Source organism: Mus musculus, chromosome 4 (genome assembly GCF_000001635.26).
Source record: "Mus musculus strain C57BL/6J chromosome 4, GRCm38.p6 C57BL/6J".
In the NCBI taxonomy this organism is placed as follows: domain Eukaryota; kingdom Metazoa; phylum Chordata; class Mammalia; order Rodentia; family Muridae; genus Mus; species Mus musculus.
The window spans coordinates 101,541,627-101,559,626 of record NC_000070.6 but is presented as its reverse complement, the minus strand read 5'-3'; the positions used below and the strand labels follow the sequence as shown (position 1 = coordinate 101,559,626).

Below are 18,000 nucleotides of genomic sequence, written 5' to 3'. Positions count from 1 at the left end.
CTCAAAAAGGAAAAAAGAAGGTAGCTCTGGAGAGCAATGCAGACTGTAAAACAGTGTGCCATGCCTGACTGTGGATAGCAAGAGTGATGTGCAAAACTTCTAATAGGAAACGTGAAAATGGTGAAGATTTAAAGTCCGTGCTAATGGCTAAGAAATACTCAGGCTTGTGGATAAAAAAGCCATCTCTGACTAAGACAGAAAGTGAAAGAAGAAACAGCAAAGGGGGGATATGGATGGGAGGGAGGGAGGGAGGGAAGTAGGGAAAGAGGGAGGGAAGGAGGAGGGAGAGAGGGGGAAAGGGTATTTTAAATTATTATTTTTCTGTTTACAAAAGGCCACCTTTATTGTAAGGCAAACGATAGGCTGCAGTTTTTTGGTCAGAACTCAGTCTTCAGATAAACGGTTTACTCCATTGTTACACTAGGGAGGCCTTGAGAGTCTGGATGTGGCTTAACCATCTTCCTTCTCTGGAACTCTTGCACATAACAAACGTTCATTATTGAACTGATCGAGCTTTCTGCCACAGTTTCATTTAAGCCTGGCCTCATTTCTGATCAAACCTAGCCGTATACTTATTTTTAGGTTCGGCTGGGCACTTTCCATTATAAATGCCCTTTTTAAAAATTCAGAATCTGTCCATGCTTCCTTTCATTCAACAAGTATTCGTCAGGCAAGCAGTGAAGAGAATACAAAGGTGGCAGAGACTAGGCCTCCCTCTGAACTTTGCCTATAGCCCAACAAGAGGCAGACCAGGCAGTGCATCACGGCCGGCCGTTCAGGAAAGGCCAGGCCGATGGGGCGCTGGGACCCTGTCCACCACAGGCTGCCACAGAACCGAGAAGCATCTGAAAGGTAGAAACAGTGATAGAACGGAGTATCCAGATGGCTCAGGAATAGGATGCTCAAAGCTAAGGGGCAAGTGTTCGCAAAAGCTTAGAAGAAGGGGGTAGCATGCTCCAGTCTGGATCAACAGCAAGTGCTGCCGGGCAGGGCTCAGAGACCCCACACTGGGCTGCCCGAGTCCAGTTCAGAACATCGTGGCTTTCATCCTGAGAGCACTAGGGATCCATTGTCCTTGGCAAGATATTATTCCATAAATCTTAGAAACCTGCACCAATTATGTTAGTCTCAAAGTGTCCTCTCGAGGCTTAATCGGCCCTATCCCACACGGCTTCAGCTCGGTCTCCGCCATTCCTGCAGTTTAAAGATCCTTTATGTTATATGTAAATAAGGACGACATATCTGTCATGGTGGAGGAGTTTCAGGGTGAAAAACAACCACATTCATTGCAGTTCCTTCAATCACTTACCCCACCTTGCCTCAGAGAAAGAGGCAGACAAAGAAAACTCACCACAAGCCTTCCTTTGCAGTTTGAAGGGCATTTTTCTAGTGTTCTGCTCCCTGAAGAACAAGGGAAGCCTACATAACCAGAGAGAACTAGCTTAACCCCTCTGCACCCCAGTTACTTCAAATGCACAAAGGAGAGAACCATTGTTCTCTACCTTAAGCAGCTTCTTTTTATTTTAGACTGCATTTTTTTCCCATTAGCTATTTGGTTACCATACAAAGAAATGCTTTCACCGTGACATTTCCATACATATATATTATACTTACTTCTCATTCTTCACTCTACTGCCCTGGCCCCATGACCCCTCTCCCAGTCTTACTAGTTACCTCATCCCGTGTCAAAGATGCCCTGGCCATTGTCCTCTCTTATTTCCCACCACCCATTCCTTTAAGCATCCCTCCCATCACAGGCCACCTTTTCCTTTCACATCCTGCATTTATAGAAGGAAAACATGCAATGTTTACGTTGGTTCTGACTCTCTTTTTGCTTAACAAGATGATCTTCAGTTCCATCCATTAAAGTGTAATAAAATCACCCTGTAAAATGAACAACGAACGTTCTTCTTCTTTACAAATTAATAATATTATGGGGTGTGTGTGTGTGTGTGTGTGTGTGTGTGTGTGTGTATGGTGTCACAATTTTTAATCCATTCATCTGCTTGTGGACATGTAGGCTGGTTCTGTCATAGCTATCAAGAATAATATATGGGCTGGGGAGATAACTTGGTTGGTGAAGTGCTTCCTTTACAAGCATGAAGACTTGAGTTCAAATCCCGAGAACTCATTTAAAAAAAAAAAGGCTGGGCAGGTTGGCAAATGCAATAGCAAAGTGGGGAGAAGAGACAAAGCTAGTCACTGGCTTGGAACTTGACTCCATTTCCACTAGTTGTTTGGCCAGCACACAAAGAAATGTTTTTATTGGGACATTTCCATACATATTACACTTTGTCTTGTTCCTCCCTCTACTGCTATGCCCCATGACCCGACTCCCTGTCTTGCTAGTTCCCTTACCACCCCACATATAGTTCCCTGGAACTTAGTCAAGTCCCGGGCCAGTGAGAGACCCTGCTCCCAAAGGTGGAAGACTCTTGAGGAATGACATCGAGGTTGTCCTCTGACCACAACATAAGCATGCACACGTGTACACATCTGCATCTATCCATCCATACACACACAACAATAGTGCAGCAAGAGATGAAAGGATGGACCATGTAGAGACTGCCATATCCAGGGATCCACCCCATAATCAGCATCCAAACGCTGACACCATTGCATACACTAGCAAGATTTTTATTGAAAGGACCCAGATGTAGCTGTCTCTTGTGAGACTATGCCGGGGCCTAGCAAACACAGAAGTGGATGCTCACAGTCAGCTAATGGATAGATCACAGGGCTCCCAATGGAGGAGCTAGAGAAAGTAGCCAAGGAGATAAAGGGATCTGCAACCCTATAGGTGGAACAACATTATGAACTAACCAGTACCCCGGAGCTCTTGACTCTAGCTGCATATGTATCAAAAGATGGCCTAGTTGGCCATCACTGGAAAGAGAGGCCCATTGGACACGCAAACTTTATATGCCCCAGTACAGGGGAACGCCAGGGCCAAAAAGGGGGAGTGGGTGGGTAGGGGAGTGGCGGTGGGTGGGTATGGGGGACTTTTGGTATAGCATTGGAAATGTAAATGAGCTAATTACCTAATAAAAATGGGAAAAAAAAGAATAGTGCAGCAATAAATGGCTGTGTAAATATCTCTGTAGTGAGTTGACTTACATTCCTTCAGATCTATACCCATGAGTGGTGTAGCTGGGTCGTGGGATAGCTTTGCTGTTAGGCTTCTAACCTCCACACTGATCTCCATGGTAACAACACCAGTTTATATTCCTACCAAGTGGTAACAAGGTTTCCTCTCTCTCTACACTCTTGCCTGCATTTATTGTCATTTCTCCCCTACATAAATTTTATGAAGGTTAAAAAAATACCATATGTATTTAGCATGATGCTTGAATCATATCCATTCTATCATTAAGCATTACTGATTATTATAAAACACATATATAACTTGAATAAAATTTGAATTGCATTTTAGTACAATTTTAATGTTATGCACAAATGTATATAATATATATTATATACACGCTAATTACATGTTGAATGTTCCTTTAAAATTTCACATTTTAATTTTTTATTGTTTGTATGCGTGAGTTCAGGCATGCCCTTGTCATAGCATGCATGGGGGGAGGGGGGTCACAGGACAACCTTGAGGAATTGGTTCTTTCTTTCCACTTTGTTTCTGCCACAGTCTGCTCCAAGCTACTTGTCCTGCCTCCTGTCTCTAAGCGTGCTGTGATTACAGATGTGTGCCACCAAATTTGACTTTTTTACCTGGGTCCCCCAGAAACAGGCATAAGGGTTGACTCTGAGGCAAGAGCCGAAGAGACCACAGATGAGAGAGGTTACTTTCCATTTTTTCATTGTGTTCCCATCTGTATTCTTTAGGGTTTTTTTTTTAAACCATGAGTTCCAGAGCCATTTATAATAAAAAAATTGAGGGAAAATCCTGTTATGTCAAATCAAAAGTATGAATTATTCTCCAATATTATAATAATAATAACATGGAAATGACTTGAGTGGAAAATAAAAAGAAGAAGGTGGATTTGATTGGCCTAGAAAAGAGACCACGCTAGGAGAAATCTCCATTCCCAAAGCGCCAAAAATCACCATGTAAAAGAGGGATTGAATTTGTCTTGTAACTAAAGAACAGGAAGGTTATTTTTTCCTCCCAACACAGAAAGGACTCTGCTGACCAGAGCAGTCCAAAGATAGACAAAAAAAAAATGTGTTCTGTGGATAGACAGACAGAAAATGTGTTCTGTGGGTAGATGGACAGAAAATGTGTTCTGTGGGTAGATGGACAGAAAATGTGTTCTGTGGGCTATGAGGCTGTTCTTTGGAAGTTCTCCTTGACAGCGTATTTGGAGGCTCCAATCAGGAGCATGCAGCTACTTGTATATCCTTGACTCTGACCAAAGACTGGCCCGCCCCTGTCAGGGAGGTTGTCCTCTTTAGCCGACAAGCCACGTGAAGAAGGATGTGCATGGAGAGGTGAGAGAGGATGTGAACAGATCAGACACATCCACCACAGTGATCAACTGGCTGAAGATATCACAGCCACTGCCCTCACATCCAGGCAAGTTCAGCTCCTAGGATTCTCCTTCCAAGTGCAAGATGTCTGGCAGCCCTCACTATTGGAAATCTGAACATATTTGGCTCATTACCTACCCCTTAACAAGTGCATATTTAGTCACAATTGAATAAATTACAGATGAAATGTGCCTCCAAATTATAAAGTCCCCTACATGGACATAAATACAAAAGACTGTTACCTATGTGTTTACTTCTATGAAGTATAAAGTTATCCAAATATAGATTTCAGGACACTAAAACACAGGTCAAAATGTAAATACTGGGCTGGAGAGATGGCTCAGCAGTTAAGAGCACTGACTGCTCTTCCAGAGGTCCTGAGTTCAATTCCCAGCAACCACATGGTGGGCTCACAACCATCTGTAATGGGATCCGACACCTTCTTCTGGTGTGTCTGAAGAAAGAGACAGTGTACTCATGTGCATAAAATAAATAATTTTTTTTAAAAATGTAAATACTACATTTAAGTACTCGTAACACAGTATTTACTAAAGTCAACTTTTATTTCCAAACAAATTTTCCCACTCAATTTTAATAAGTATTTTAGCATTCTCCCTGTGTTAGTCCTTTTTCGTCACCGTTACAACATGCCTGCTATAATCTACCTAAAAAGGCAAAGGCTTTATCTAGGCTCACATTCTCAGTGGTTTCGGTCCACCATGGCAGGGAGGATATGCTGGGAGCAGATCCCCTTCCACCATAGCAACCAGGAAGTGGAGAGAAGGAAAGGGCTGGCCCAGGTGAGACCACCAAAGGCAGAGCCATGAAAGGTACCCATGTGGCCCACTTCCTCCAGACAAGCAGTACCTTCTAAATCCTCCCCCATCCCCCAACAGCACCGACTATCTAACACACGAGTCCATGAGAAACATTTCAGATTCAAATCATAAAACTTCATTATCTTTATTTTTTTCAAGTTCACTAATATATTCCAGATTTTAAGAGGACTGTCTTTTATAGCCTATAGGTATGAACTTGGTTTGGACTTAATCGGCTCAATCTAAATAATTTGACTTCTGTGGGTTTTATGAGTTCAACCTTCCCTAGAAGGCAGATTATACACAAGAGAAATATGAAGTTTCTCAAGCAGTGTAGTAGGACAGCCCCAGCGCCAGGGACCTGGCTGGATCACTGGGAGACTGCTCTGGACTCTAACACTTAAGAAGCTGTTGAGTTAGAAAATTATTACAATCTTCAGAACAGCTGTCTCTCTTTCCGTTGAAAACAGATGGAAAATCAAAATAGAAAACATTATTGGATTTCAACAATCAGTTGGCACTGTGCCTACACAGAAAGTCATTTTAGTTCAATGGAAGAAAACAGCCCAGAAGACCGATGGCATGACGGCACATCTGTAATCTCAGCCTTCGGAAGCTGAGGCCATGTCTAAGCCCAGCCTGATCTTTCTACACAGTAAATTCTAGGCCAGCCAGGGCTATGCTTTGAGACCCTATCTCCATACCAAACAAAACTAGTAAGGTGAGTCAGGAGGTAAAATTGCTTGCTACCAAGCCTGAAGGCCTGAGCTTGAATCCTGGGATCTACATGGTAGAAGGGAAGAATTGACTCCTGAAAGCTGTCTTCTTATGTCCACATATGATGCTCGAGCACACACACACAAGCACATAAAGACACACAGATACACAAATAAAAATTTGAATAAAAGCAATAATTTTCAAAAAAAAAAAAAAAAAGAAGAAGAAGACTAGAGTCCCTGGGTAGCTCCTTTTCATTAGGCAAGTCTCCATCATCATCATCATCTCATGCCATAATTAGGGAGCACACAAACCGCAGGGTAAAGAAAATGTGCAACTCCGGCCATATTGCTTTGCGCTTCAGCTAAAGCTGCATGTTAAGAATGTCTACCTGTTTCCTCTTTTGCAACAGAGGAACAGCAGAGGTTAAACCCGGGGTTTCCAGCTGAAAACAACAGTTCTGAGGCTCCACTCCCCAAGTCTCAGGGCACACAGACAGGTGCTACTATCTTATCTGTGTGACGGCATTCTTGGAAATAAGGTAAATGTCCAAGAGTTCTGTATAAATTGGCACACGTATGTAAGGTACTACTGAGACTAAGTTTTCCATTTTCTACAAGAACAGCCACCTATTGTTCCAATTCAAAAACATTCCTGTCAGAACAAAGCCCCGTGAACCAACCTACTATCCAGTAGACCATGTCATACACAATCAACCGGATAAATGGGCAGATGACTGTTGCATTAGAAATGATCTATGAGTTTAATTAAATACCCTAACAAATGGATACAGTTACACAGCATGGGCCACACACTTTGAGCCTCTTAGACAAAAGACTATACTTAGGCAAGACATACAGTTGCACTAGGAAACAAATATGGTTCTCAGAATCTAATCCCTCATCCAAACCAGACATTATCACTCTTAAACTATGTTCTCAGTCGAAAATATGCATCCAGTCGTCAGTTGTACCAGCCAGCTGCAGCCAAGCCAAGGCACTCCCCTCAGCAGATGCTGGAGACGTGGCAGGGAGCCTCGAAGAGGGATGGGGGAGGGGGCTCTGGAAACAGCACGAGTTCCATGAAGTTGAAGAGACACCTGGCAACAGTACTTTAACCATAACTGTATCTTCTTCCCACCCCCACAGTTTCACAAGGCATTTCATTGTTCTCTCCACCTACTGAAAAACCTGATTTGATAGGGGGAGAAAAGGCCAGTCCTCAGAACTATAGGACCTAACTAAGTCTTCTGTGTTCGAATGGCTGTCCCTACCAAATGATAACCCACCAGAGGCCCAAAAGACTCTATTCTCTACTTTAATCCTGTGTTTGGACATCACTTGGCCCAGGAAATACATTTTTTCCCATAAAAATGTGTTTCTTCTATATTGTAACAATACTTAAAAAAAAAAAAAACAAATCCCACTCCTGAAATGATTGTTGAGAAACCACTCGTGGACTCCTGTCTTCACATTCCTCATATGGAGCTGCTTTCTCTGCACAGTGTTTCCTCAAATGACCATGGGTCAGAGTACAAGAATCTCTTAAAGCTTTGAAGGAGAGCCAGAAGATAAATAGCATTCATGTACCATAGATCTAGACAGGCACAGCTCAAATAACCAAGCATAGCATCACTTCCCAGACCCTGAAAACAGCAGTCCACTAGGAACAATGTTAACTGTATATAAGATGATCCGAGAGAACCTCACACCAGTACCCTCTTTGATTTAAACCAGAGCTTAACTAGTAAACTCCTTTTTAAACTAGAACAACCAAATATCTGGGGATAGTATTTCATGTCACTTTCAGGAAGACGGAAATAGAAAATGATAGCCCAAGGAAAGACATTATACAATTAAAATCCACAAGTGATTATAAAGTCAAGGAATAAAATCCTACTTGGTTTCATCCCAACATGACTCCCACCAGAGTCCTTAGCTGCCCCAGGATTAAAGCCACAAAGGTAGAGCCGGCCCCTGTGGTTCCCATCCTGGAAAAGTACACAAACAGCCCTTACACAAGTCTTTGGACAGCAGGGATTCCTGGATGACTGTTTTGATACACAAATCGCTAACTGTCACGGAGTCTGAGAGGTCTGTAACTCATTAAAACATTTTTCTGAGACTTGCAAACACAGATACAAACTTTAGAACCAACTCCCTATATGAGGAGCTTTAAGAAATTTTAGCATGCAAAAGGATAAGATCAAAGCCAACAACAGAGGAAACAAATTGCATTGTGTAAAGTGTAAGGGCTGTGTTGTTAAACAGGGCTCTTGATCCCAGTAAAGCCTTCCGTGGGAGAAAGGAAACATTAACCCTAGAGGAGCTTTACATAATTGTAAATAACAGCAGCCATCAGGGGAACAACTGGTATAAAAGCGGTCTGCAAACAGCAAAAGCACCAAGCATTTCTCCTTCACCTCGGCTCAGACAGTTGGGCGGAGAAACCAGCCACTTTGCTTCCAGGTACCACCCTCCCCTGGCTCCCCTCCCTCCCTTCTCCTCCCCTCCCTTTCCTCATCTCCCCGCCCCCAGCTGGTGCATTCAGCAGCCTAGGGAGATTAAGAGGTGCTTGCTAATGTCACCGAGCCTCCAGACGGATCTAACGTTTCTTAGCTCCCTGGACCAAAGAAATTAGAGACGTTACACCATGTGGTATTAGATGCCATGGCCTACAACCCAGCCTCTCCTAGCCTGGACCGGGGATGTGCACCGGGCCGAAGGACTGAGCCACAGCGGCCGCTACCTGAGCTGTCCGTGGTGCTGGCGCGGTGCGGAGGCTGCCGGGCGGGACTACGCACCGCGCCCGCGGTCGCCCTCTGCGTGCCAGCCGCCGCGCCCCGTGCGCTCGAGTCCCCGTGACTGTCCACCAGCTGCAAAGATTCATAACCATCGCTGCTGGTCTTTTTCCGGTAGCTCCCGAGGAGGCTCATGGGCAAGCCCGGAGAAGAGGGGGAAGAAAAAAAAATCAACCTGGGAAAGGAAGGGGGAGGGGAAGACGGGACAGACTAAGAGAGGGATGAAAAAAAATAACAATAATAATCAAGTGCCCGACATGACGCGAAGAGGAGGGAAAGAAGGGAGCGGCCACCAGGAAGGGCTCTGCAGCCACCGCCCCGGGCACAGCGCACCCAACCGGCCCCGGCCACCCGTAGGCTGGACAGCGCCCGAGGAAGTGTAGGTGTAGCCGGGCAAAAGCCGGGCAGCTCCCGGAGTGGCTGGAGGGGGAGGGAATAAACAGAAGAGAGTAAAGGAGGGGAGAGTCGTAGGGAGGGAGGCTGAAAGCGGAAAACGGGGCGGGGCGGGATGGGGAGGGGACCACGACAACGCGGAGGGAGGGGTGTGTCAGCGCGGCCGTGCTTCAGGAAAAAAAGGGGAGAAGGTGTCTTGGAGACCAGCACCCTTGGAGAGAGAGCCAGGCACGCCCATTTCATGTAACTCAGCTGGTCTTTGTTGGAAGTGAAAGACGCCTGGGTTGATCGACCTGGTGGACTGGGTTGTAACTCCAGTAGGAGGGGAAAAGGAATCTGTTGATGGCAGGCCATCTGTGTACCCAGAGCAGGCGGAGCGGCATTTCTGCACGCTCCTGGCACGGGATGAGCTGTGGATATGAAAGCTGGCTAAAGGGGGTAAGGGAGCCAGGGCCAGATCTATTCAGCAACTATGTCCTGTGCACTTCCAGGTTTCTTATCGTTTACCTAGGAACAAGGAGAAAGGACTCCTCAACTCAACTCCTCAAGCTGGCTTGAAGGATGTCTGGGAAGAGAAATATACCAGATTTTCTTTCCATCCTCTAGCCTCGCCCCTCATTTTTCTTTCATAGTTGTAGGCAAGAAAAACAGCCATTATCAGAGGGGATCTGTCACAAAGTTAATTAGCAGCAGGGCCCTCTTCTTGAAGAAGGCTCTGCAAGCCCATGTGACTAGCTGTCCGCTTGTGACTTTTTTGTATTCTCAAAGAGTCCCCCAGCATTGTGTGAGTGTCAGGCCTCCACAATCTAGATATGAACTGTGTTCAGTCTCAAGATGCAAACACCCAAAGCTTGTTTTCACCTGATAGTATTTCAGAAGGCTCCCTCCTCAGCTCAGGTGAAAGACCAGATAAAAATGTTGACTTAAAAGTATCATTTTCCTCTTCTAGCCCTTGGATAAACTAAGAGGACAAACCTTTCAGAAGCACTCTGGCATGTTCCTGTGATAGGAGAAGAACGAGTGCACATGTGTGCTGTGCGTGGGGGCAGGGCACAGGCAGAGTGCCGGCCTGACCTGCCTGTTGGCTTACATAGTTGTCTCTTGCTGTTATTATTTTGATCACATCAGGACACAAAAATCAAATGACAGCAATTAAGAGCCTTCTATCCAGATCATCTGGAACCCAAAATTCCCTGAAAATCCCAGCTCCTCATAAGTCTAAACTCAACAAACTAACTGCTTGACAACCATTTTCTTCTTCAAAGATCGCACAGACTCATGGGTTGAGAAGGAGTCAGAAGAGGTCCAAGAGGCGGGGTGCTAGATCCTCTCATCCCTTCACTAACTGTCCAGTGTGTTCCCATCTGCTGAGGTGCAGTAAGGCCAGAAGCAGAATCCAGAGCTAATGCTTGCTTATAATAACTTTGAATGGTAGCAGGAAAAGCTGAAATATGATTTTTAAACACAGGCCCCATACTTTCAAACATGCAAGTCTTGAGCTATTTTGGTTACTTCACCGAAGCGATAACTTTTAAACTCTAGTAACAAAATAGTTCCCAGTGGCATTTAATAATCTCTTTCTGTACTTTCTCAATTCATTACTGACCACCAGGGAACACAAACGTCTAGCGTCCATTACGTGCCTTAGCAGATGCTTGTTGTACGGTCTGAAAGTGAAAACAGTTATTTTCAAAAGGAGCACTTTGGGTTATTTTTGCTACACATCAGAATTGCAGACATACTGTGGAAAGGAAACTGACACATATGCCTTTGTATTTTTGGATATCTATCTCCCAAGTTTGCAAAGTATGAATGGGCTAGACAGCGTCTCCCCCCACTTATTGCTTTTCTGGGATGAAACCAAGAATCTCAAAGATGGTAATCAAGGGGTGTACCACTGAGCCACACCCCTGGGCCATATTATTTTATTTTTTTAGCTTTATACTTAACATAAAAATCAATCAGAATAACTATTAATATTTCTACAAAACTGATATGTAATGAACACAGGATTCTACACTGTCTAGATTTATTTATAACAGCCTAAAAACTAGAGAGTCTGGGGACTAACTTGGAACATCTACCAACTTAACTCTAACAGGTTCCTTAAAAGCTCACTTCCCCATGAAGATATTTCTGCTCTTCACTGCCAAGTGTTTAGCATATGACTAGTATGTTGTAGCTAAAGAAATAATTAAACAGCACTTAACATAGCTATCTATACTAAGCACATAAATGTTTCCTGTTGTCACCACGCTGGTCTGTCTTCAAGCACAGCTCGATTCTGTGCTTTTGCAAGCCTGGTTCCTCCCATGCATGCAACTGAAAGGAACACTAAGTATTCTTTACTCCAGAAATAGAAGATAGAAAGTTACCTGTGTTGCTAGTAAGAACTCGGTGGAGGGCTGAGTGGAGAGAGGGTTCGCTGGTAAAGGCTCCCTCCTGAGCAGGAGAACCTGAGTTTGAGCCTTAGCATCAAAGTGGGAGTTGGGTGGGGGGAGTTAGAAAATCAGGCATAATGGTTTAAGTTTATAATCCCAGCACTGGGGAAGTGGAGAAAGGAGAAACTAAGATTCTCAACCAATGAGAGAATCTATATAAACAAAACCAAAAAGATGGGTGGACCACACCTAAGAAAACACAACAGAAATCAAGATCAGCTACTAGCAACACACACACACACACACACACACACACACATTAATGTTGAGAACCTAGGATTTGGAAAAGGAGGAAATATTGTAAAAGCAAAGCCTAATCTTGCTGTTTCCCAAGATCAAGACTGATTCATAGAGGATGCAGAGATGGCTTAATGTTCAAGAACACTTGCTACTTTTTCAGAGCACTGGAGTTTGATTCCTAGCAGTTATGTTGGACAGAAGACAATTGTCTAAAACTCTACAGGATCAGATGCCCTCTTCTGCCTTCCACAGATACACACACAAATAAAAAGAAAATACAATTGCCAAGTATGGTGGCACACACCCTTAGCCCCAGAACATGAGGCAGGTGGATCTCTGTGAGTTCAAGGCCAGCCTGGTCTATACAGTGAATTTCAGGCCAAGCAGGGATACACAGTAAGATCATATCTTGATTGATAAATAAATAAATAAATATTCAATGAAAAGTAACAGCTTGCTCCATAATCTATTTATCTCAAGAATAAAATATTACATATGAGGATAGACTCAAAGGATTGGCTGTCCCCTGTAAGGTGAGTCTTCAGTCATTTTTACCAACTCCATGGTGAGTGTCCACATAGAGATATTCAGGAGCTGGATCTCTCGTCGTCGTCCATACCCGCAACCAAACATTCTCTCCTCATAGCATCTGCCACGCACATTTTGCAGTGATGCCATAGAGTAAAGGTGAGTTTGGGCTGGGCCAGACTGGGCCGGATTATTCCAGACTGTACTGCATTGCCCCTGACTGTGCCAGACTGTGCCACCCTTCTACCTTGGGGAATGAGGATGGAGACCGAGGGTCTGGAACCAAACCACTCAGTCATGAGTTCCAGGCCCTCAGGCTCTGGCCACATCACCTAACCTGTCTTATTTTTCCCATGGAAAAGGAGCATATTTCCATTACAACACAGTTGACGTGAGAATTAAATGCTTTTTTAAAAGATTTTTTTTTAAATGTAGATCTATGTGTGGCTGGCATTGAGTGCAGAGGCCAGGAAGGAGCATCAAAGTCCTTGGAGCTGGAGCTATGGGTTGCAAGCCTCCCAGTGCGCATGCTCTAGACAATCACCAAGCTTCCTTTCCCCCTGAGCCATCTCTCCAGCTCTGAAATCAATTATCATCTCACAGGAAAGGCTTAATAAATACTACTGTCGTTACCTACTACTACTACTACTACTACTACTACTACTACTACTACTACTACTACTACAATATTATGACTTCCTGCCATTATTTCTAGCCATTATTGTATTTTGTATCTAATTAAATCACTTTCTCAAGACGCAGATAGTTTCCTATCTTTCAGAGTAAGCTAGAACCTGTCCTGCATTAGAGATGTACTACCATTGTGATAGATGAGAATAGGAAAAGCCTTTTGTAGAAAGCAAAGTGATTTTCTGCACTGGGTTTTACCGTCTAAATGCTCACTTTTCCTGTGACATTTGGAGTATTTAAGAAGGAAAGTCCATGCTTTCCTTGGGTCCCATGACAGCCAGTGAGTACCTGAATACTGAGTAAATGCCTGAGACCCCGGGATCAGAAAAAATGGTAAGAAAAGGAAAAACCGTGAGAAAATACTAAATTAAAAAGTTAATGAAGAATCAAAAACAGTGTTCCCACCGTCCTCTCTGCATTTTTGTGTGAGGTCTGCATATATGGCACAAAGGTGTGTGTTGTACATGCAGAGATGCAAGGTTGATGTCAGAAATCATCCCGGGTCACTCTTCCGTGTTATTCATAGACACAGGGTCATCCATCAAAACCAGAACTCACAAATATAGCTGGTTCTGCTAGCCAGCTTGTTCCAGGGTCCTCCGTCACTGGGACTGGGATCACAAGTGAGCCGCCACGCCCTCTGGGCACTTTGTGTGGATTTCAGAGATCCATCCATACTCAGGCAAATGCTTTAACCATGGAATCGTGTCCCTTCCCCTACACCAGTGATCTCTTTTACATTTTTATAAAATTCACACTGTGGCCCACTGGCAAATTGTAAGATAAACTTAACAGTTCATAGGCATTATTTTCACCAAAAGGAAATAAGATGAAAAACATTAGTTTTTGGAATGTGGAAAATATTGTTTCTTAAAATTTTGCTTAAAGTGGTGTGTGTGTGTGTGTGTGTGTGTGTGTGTGTTTACATTAACTAATGATATGGATGGGTTTTTCACCATGGGTTCTGAGGGTAAAAGTCTACCTGTCTCTCTTGAGCCTAATCTCTATTACCAAGCACTCCCAGTGTCCCTAACTATGACAACTCTCTACGCTGTGATTACTGGGTTCACCAGAACAATCGAATGACAGAAATCTTATGAATTAGACAACAAATGAGGACAAAGTTTTTCTGTTGTGCTCTTGCTTTTATAAAGCCAGATCTGTTGGGGTTTTGTAAATGAAAATCTCAATTGTTCGATTTTACTAATGAAGACTCAGGAGCCAGGTGCTGGGGTGAAAGCCTGCTGCTCAGAGAGGCAGAGAAAACACCCAGCTGACCATCCTCCTCAGCCAGTGTCCCACTAGGAATGGCCCTCTCACATGTCATCTCAAAAACCTACAGGCTGGATGTTCCTCTCTTCTACTTCCTGTTTGTCTCTCTATCCATCCCCCTGACTCTCTCTTACTCTCTTACTCTCCATGGTTCTTCTCTTCTTTTCTCTTCTCTTCTCTTCTCTTCTCTTCTCTTCTCTTCTCTTCTCTTCTCTTCTCTTCTCTTCTCTTCTCTTCTCTTCTCTTCTCTTCTCTCCTCTCCTCTCCTCTCCTCTCCTCTCCTCTCCTCTCCTCTCCTCTTCTCTTCTCTTCTCTTCTTCTCCTCTTCTCCTCCTCTTCTCCTCTTCTCCTCCTCTTCTCCTCTTCTCCTCCTCTTCTCCTCCTCTTCTCTTCTTCTCCTCCTCTTCTCCTCTTCTTCTCTTCTTCTCTTCTTTCCTCTTCTTCCCTCCCCTCCCTTCCCCTCCCCTCCTCTCTTCCTCTCTTCCTCTCTTCCTCTCTTCCTCTCTCTCTCTCTCTCTCTCTCTCTCTCTCTCTCTCTCTCTCTCTCTCTCTGTTTTTTCGAGACAGGGTTCTTCTGTATAGTCCTGGCTGTCCTGGAACTCACTCTGTAGACCAAGCTGGCCTCGAACTCAGAAATCTGCCTACTTCTGCCTCCCAAATGCTGGGATTAAAGGCGTGTGCCACCACTGCCTGGCCGGTTTTTTCTTAATAATCCTCTGTTCACTTCCTCTTGACCCATGGTTGATTTTATTTAATCTGGTTTACAATATTCAACCAGAAGGATCTCAGATTAAAGCTGTGTGGTAAGGCTGAGCAACACCACAACTAAGAATAGGTTTTTCCAGTAAATAACACAATCTTGAGGTACACAGTGTGATCAAATATCCTGTAACACGGGTCTCTGAAACAGAGCCCTTTGATTTTCTGATGTAACCAATAGAAATCAATGAGAGGCATTAAAACGTATGTGAGCAACACACCTCAGTCACATCCAGGTTATCTCCTTATGGGATATGACCTGTGAATATACACAACTGGGGTACTTAACTGAACAGTTCTTAGGTATATCCTTGACATATTTAGCTTTAGCTTTAGCTTGTCTGGACTTAAAAAAACAAAACACAACAACTTTTAATTTGCATGTCTTTTCAGAAGGTTCTCAGGCTCCAGTTTGAGCACTGTCTCTCACCACCATTCCCAGCCTCCTGGCCTACTTCCTACCAGCCCTCATAGGCATCTGGACCTGAGCCCTCCAGGGTCAAAATCTCATTTGAAGAACCAAGGACAGGAACCAAGACCAAAGCCAAAACCTACATCTCTGAGCCACAGCCAAATAAACAAGGGAACAGGCTGGGAATCCTTTCAGGGTTCTTCAACAGCAGGGTATACCTGACTCTCTCCTCCTGCAGGGAAACTCAATGGCAGAGTGGACCTGACTCTCTCCTCCTGCAGGGAAACTCAATGGCAGAGTGGACCTGACTCTCTCCTCCTGCAGGAATACTGCGGGCCCTGACTTATAGGAGTCTCTTGGGCTCAAATTTCCTGTCTTCTCAAACCTTGACTTGCCATCCCCCTCTCCTCCTCCAAATGGCATCCAGAGGAGAAATCTACAATCATTCAAGTGTTCTCATTTGCTGATCAAGGGTTCAGCATAGAATCACACGTGTGACTAAGAGCAGCTGTCATGAGTTTCATACAGCAACACACATGAGCAAGCAAGCAGTGTGTTGGCAAACAATGAGAGAGCCAGAATATCTAATGCAAGAAAACGTCTATGTAACATGGGCTGGGAGTAGAGATGTCTGTTATGAGTGCCTGACCAAGTGCTGTGTCTCCTGGAAGACAAGACTAATTTTCCAGGTGGGGCATCCTTTCTGAACTCATCCTGAAACCCAGGCTTACTTGAAGATCTTGTGGTAATAAAGATCGCTCATTGCTTATTTCCCACTTTCAGGTCCCTTCCTTGCTTAACTCTCATGTCCTTGACAACCCTGAAAACTTATTTTTGGAGAACCTATGTCGCACGCGCAAGCTCACAAGGATATTATGACTCTAATGTCAAACTCTCCGGTCATGCTCAGCTGCTGCACATGGCTGCAGTGGTAACTCCACCATGAGAGTGAAGCTTGAGCCTACTGGTGTCACCACACTAGTATAGCACTCCTTTCCCAGGGTGACCAGTGAAACTCGACCTGCTGTGGCTATACTGCCTGTGGGGGAGTTTCTGCTCAGTGATGCCTGAAGTCAGCTTCTGGTGGAGACAGCTTCTTCCTATGAACTCTTGTACACATTTTAGGTCATACACCTAAAATTTGATGCTCGGTCACCCTTCGGTTCAATTCAAAAATAACTAGAAGGAAAATATTTTTATTCTCATCAAAAGCAAGCTCCTAGCTCCAATGCCCTACTATCATTGCAATTGTAAATTAAAACCACTTAAAATATAGTTTAATTTTTTGATAGTAACTAAGTAACTCCTAAATGGGGAGTTAGGGCACGCATTCATAATGCCAACACTCAAGAGGTTCAGACAGAACAAAAAGTTCAAGGCTGGGCTAGGCTCCATCGTTCAAGGCTTTATTTCAGATCAATAAATTTTTAAAAGTAAACCTTGAGACAGGCTTGGTGCTGCATGCCCGTTTCTCCAGCCCTTGGGTGACAGGGAGCAGGGCAATGGCAACAAGTTTGAAGCCACAAAGATATAAAAATAAGAACAAGCTCTTAACAGTGAAAGAGGTTTGGCACATGTTCCATTTGGCATGTCAGTGTGGCCGTCTGAGCAGATGTAGATTAAAGAGACACGGAGAGAAGCCACTGGCTTCAAAGGAAACCTATGTTATATCAATGTTTGAGCACTGTCCAAACATGTGTACATAAGTTTTCTATGACCTGACTCATGGCCACATTCTTGTCTCTACAGTGAGGGAAAACTCCATTCCCTACATCACTGGATGAAATAAAGTGAGATGTGTGAGCAGGTTGGCGATTGCCAAACCTGAGACCTGAGTTCTAGTCCCAGAACCCACATAGGAGATGGAAAGAACAGACTCCTGTTTGAGTCACTCTCTGACCTCAGAGAGCTTCAGGCTAAAAGGCTTTGGCACCCAAGCAAAAGACAGAAGGACCCTGAGCTTTAGAAACCCATAGCAGTCATAGGTCAACTATACCTAGATTAGCAAAGGGAGAGAAAGAAAGAACTCTCCCTGTGGTGAGTCACTCTTTTGTTTTTCCCTGTTACATGCAGCCATTCTAGTCCCCAGTGGGGTGCCACCTAACCTCTGGACTTCAGTTCTTCACTCTTCATAACAGTTATTGGGAATTACATGTCTATACAGTCACAGACAAGTTTTATAACTTAAGACTCTGCTAGCTCACTCATAAAACCATTATATCTAAGTAATAAGGCAGCTATTAAAATTGTGTGACACCAAGGACACAAAGAGTTTGGCTTGGTGCCTGGCTGTGTATTATATGTTACCCTTCAACGAGTATATAACTGTCTACTCTACCTGATTCCAAGCCCAGTGACTATCTGCGATACCCAAAGCCTCCTTCAGACTGACCCAGCACAGAACTGCAAGCCTGTTCATGTCATGTTCATGTTACCCAAGAC

General features: G+C 44.1%; 1 protein-coding gene and 1 long non-coding RNA gene across 7 annotated transcripts in view; one reads left to right on the top strand and one right to left on the bottom strand.

Moving 5' to 3' along the window:
• The window catches only part of Dnajc6 (DnaJ heat shock protein family (Hsp40) member C6), a 146,152-nt gene that overhangs the window by 83,173 nt on the left and 44,979 nt on the right, over positions 1-18,000 (bottom strand). The window contains exon 1 of one of the 6 annotated variants that reach the window (NM_001164583.1): positions 8,772-9,033. The exons of the other annotated variants lie outside the window; for them this stretch is intronic. Coding sequence (NP_001158055.1) covers positions 8,772-8,958 — 187 coding nt within the window. The 5' untranslated portion in view covers positions 8,959-9,033. Of the gene's footprint in view, positions 1-8,771; positions 9,034-18,000 lie in introns of those variants that run through there. 6 annotated transcript variants of the gene reach the window in all.
• Gm36012 (predicted gene, 36012) lies at positions 8,426-16,334 on the top strand. Its single transcript, NR_168609.1, has 2 exons — positions 8,426-8,491; positions 15,540-16,334. It is a non-coding gene; the product is annotated as a predicted gene, 36012 (long non-coding RNA).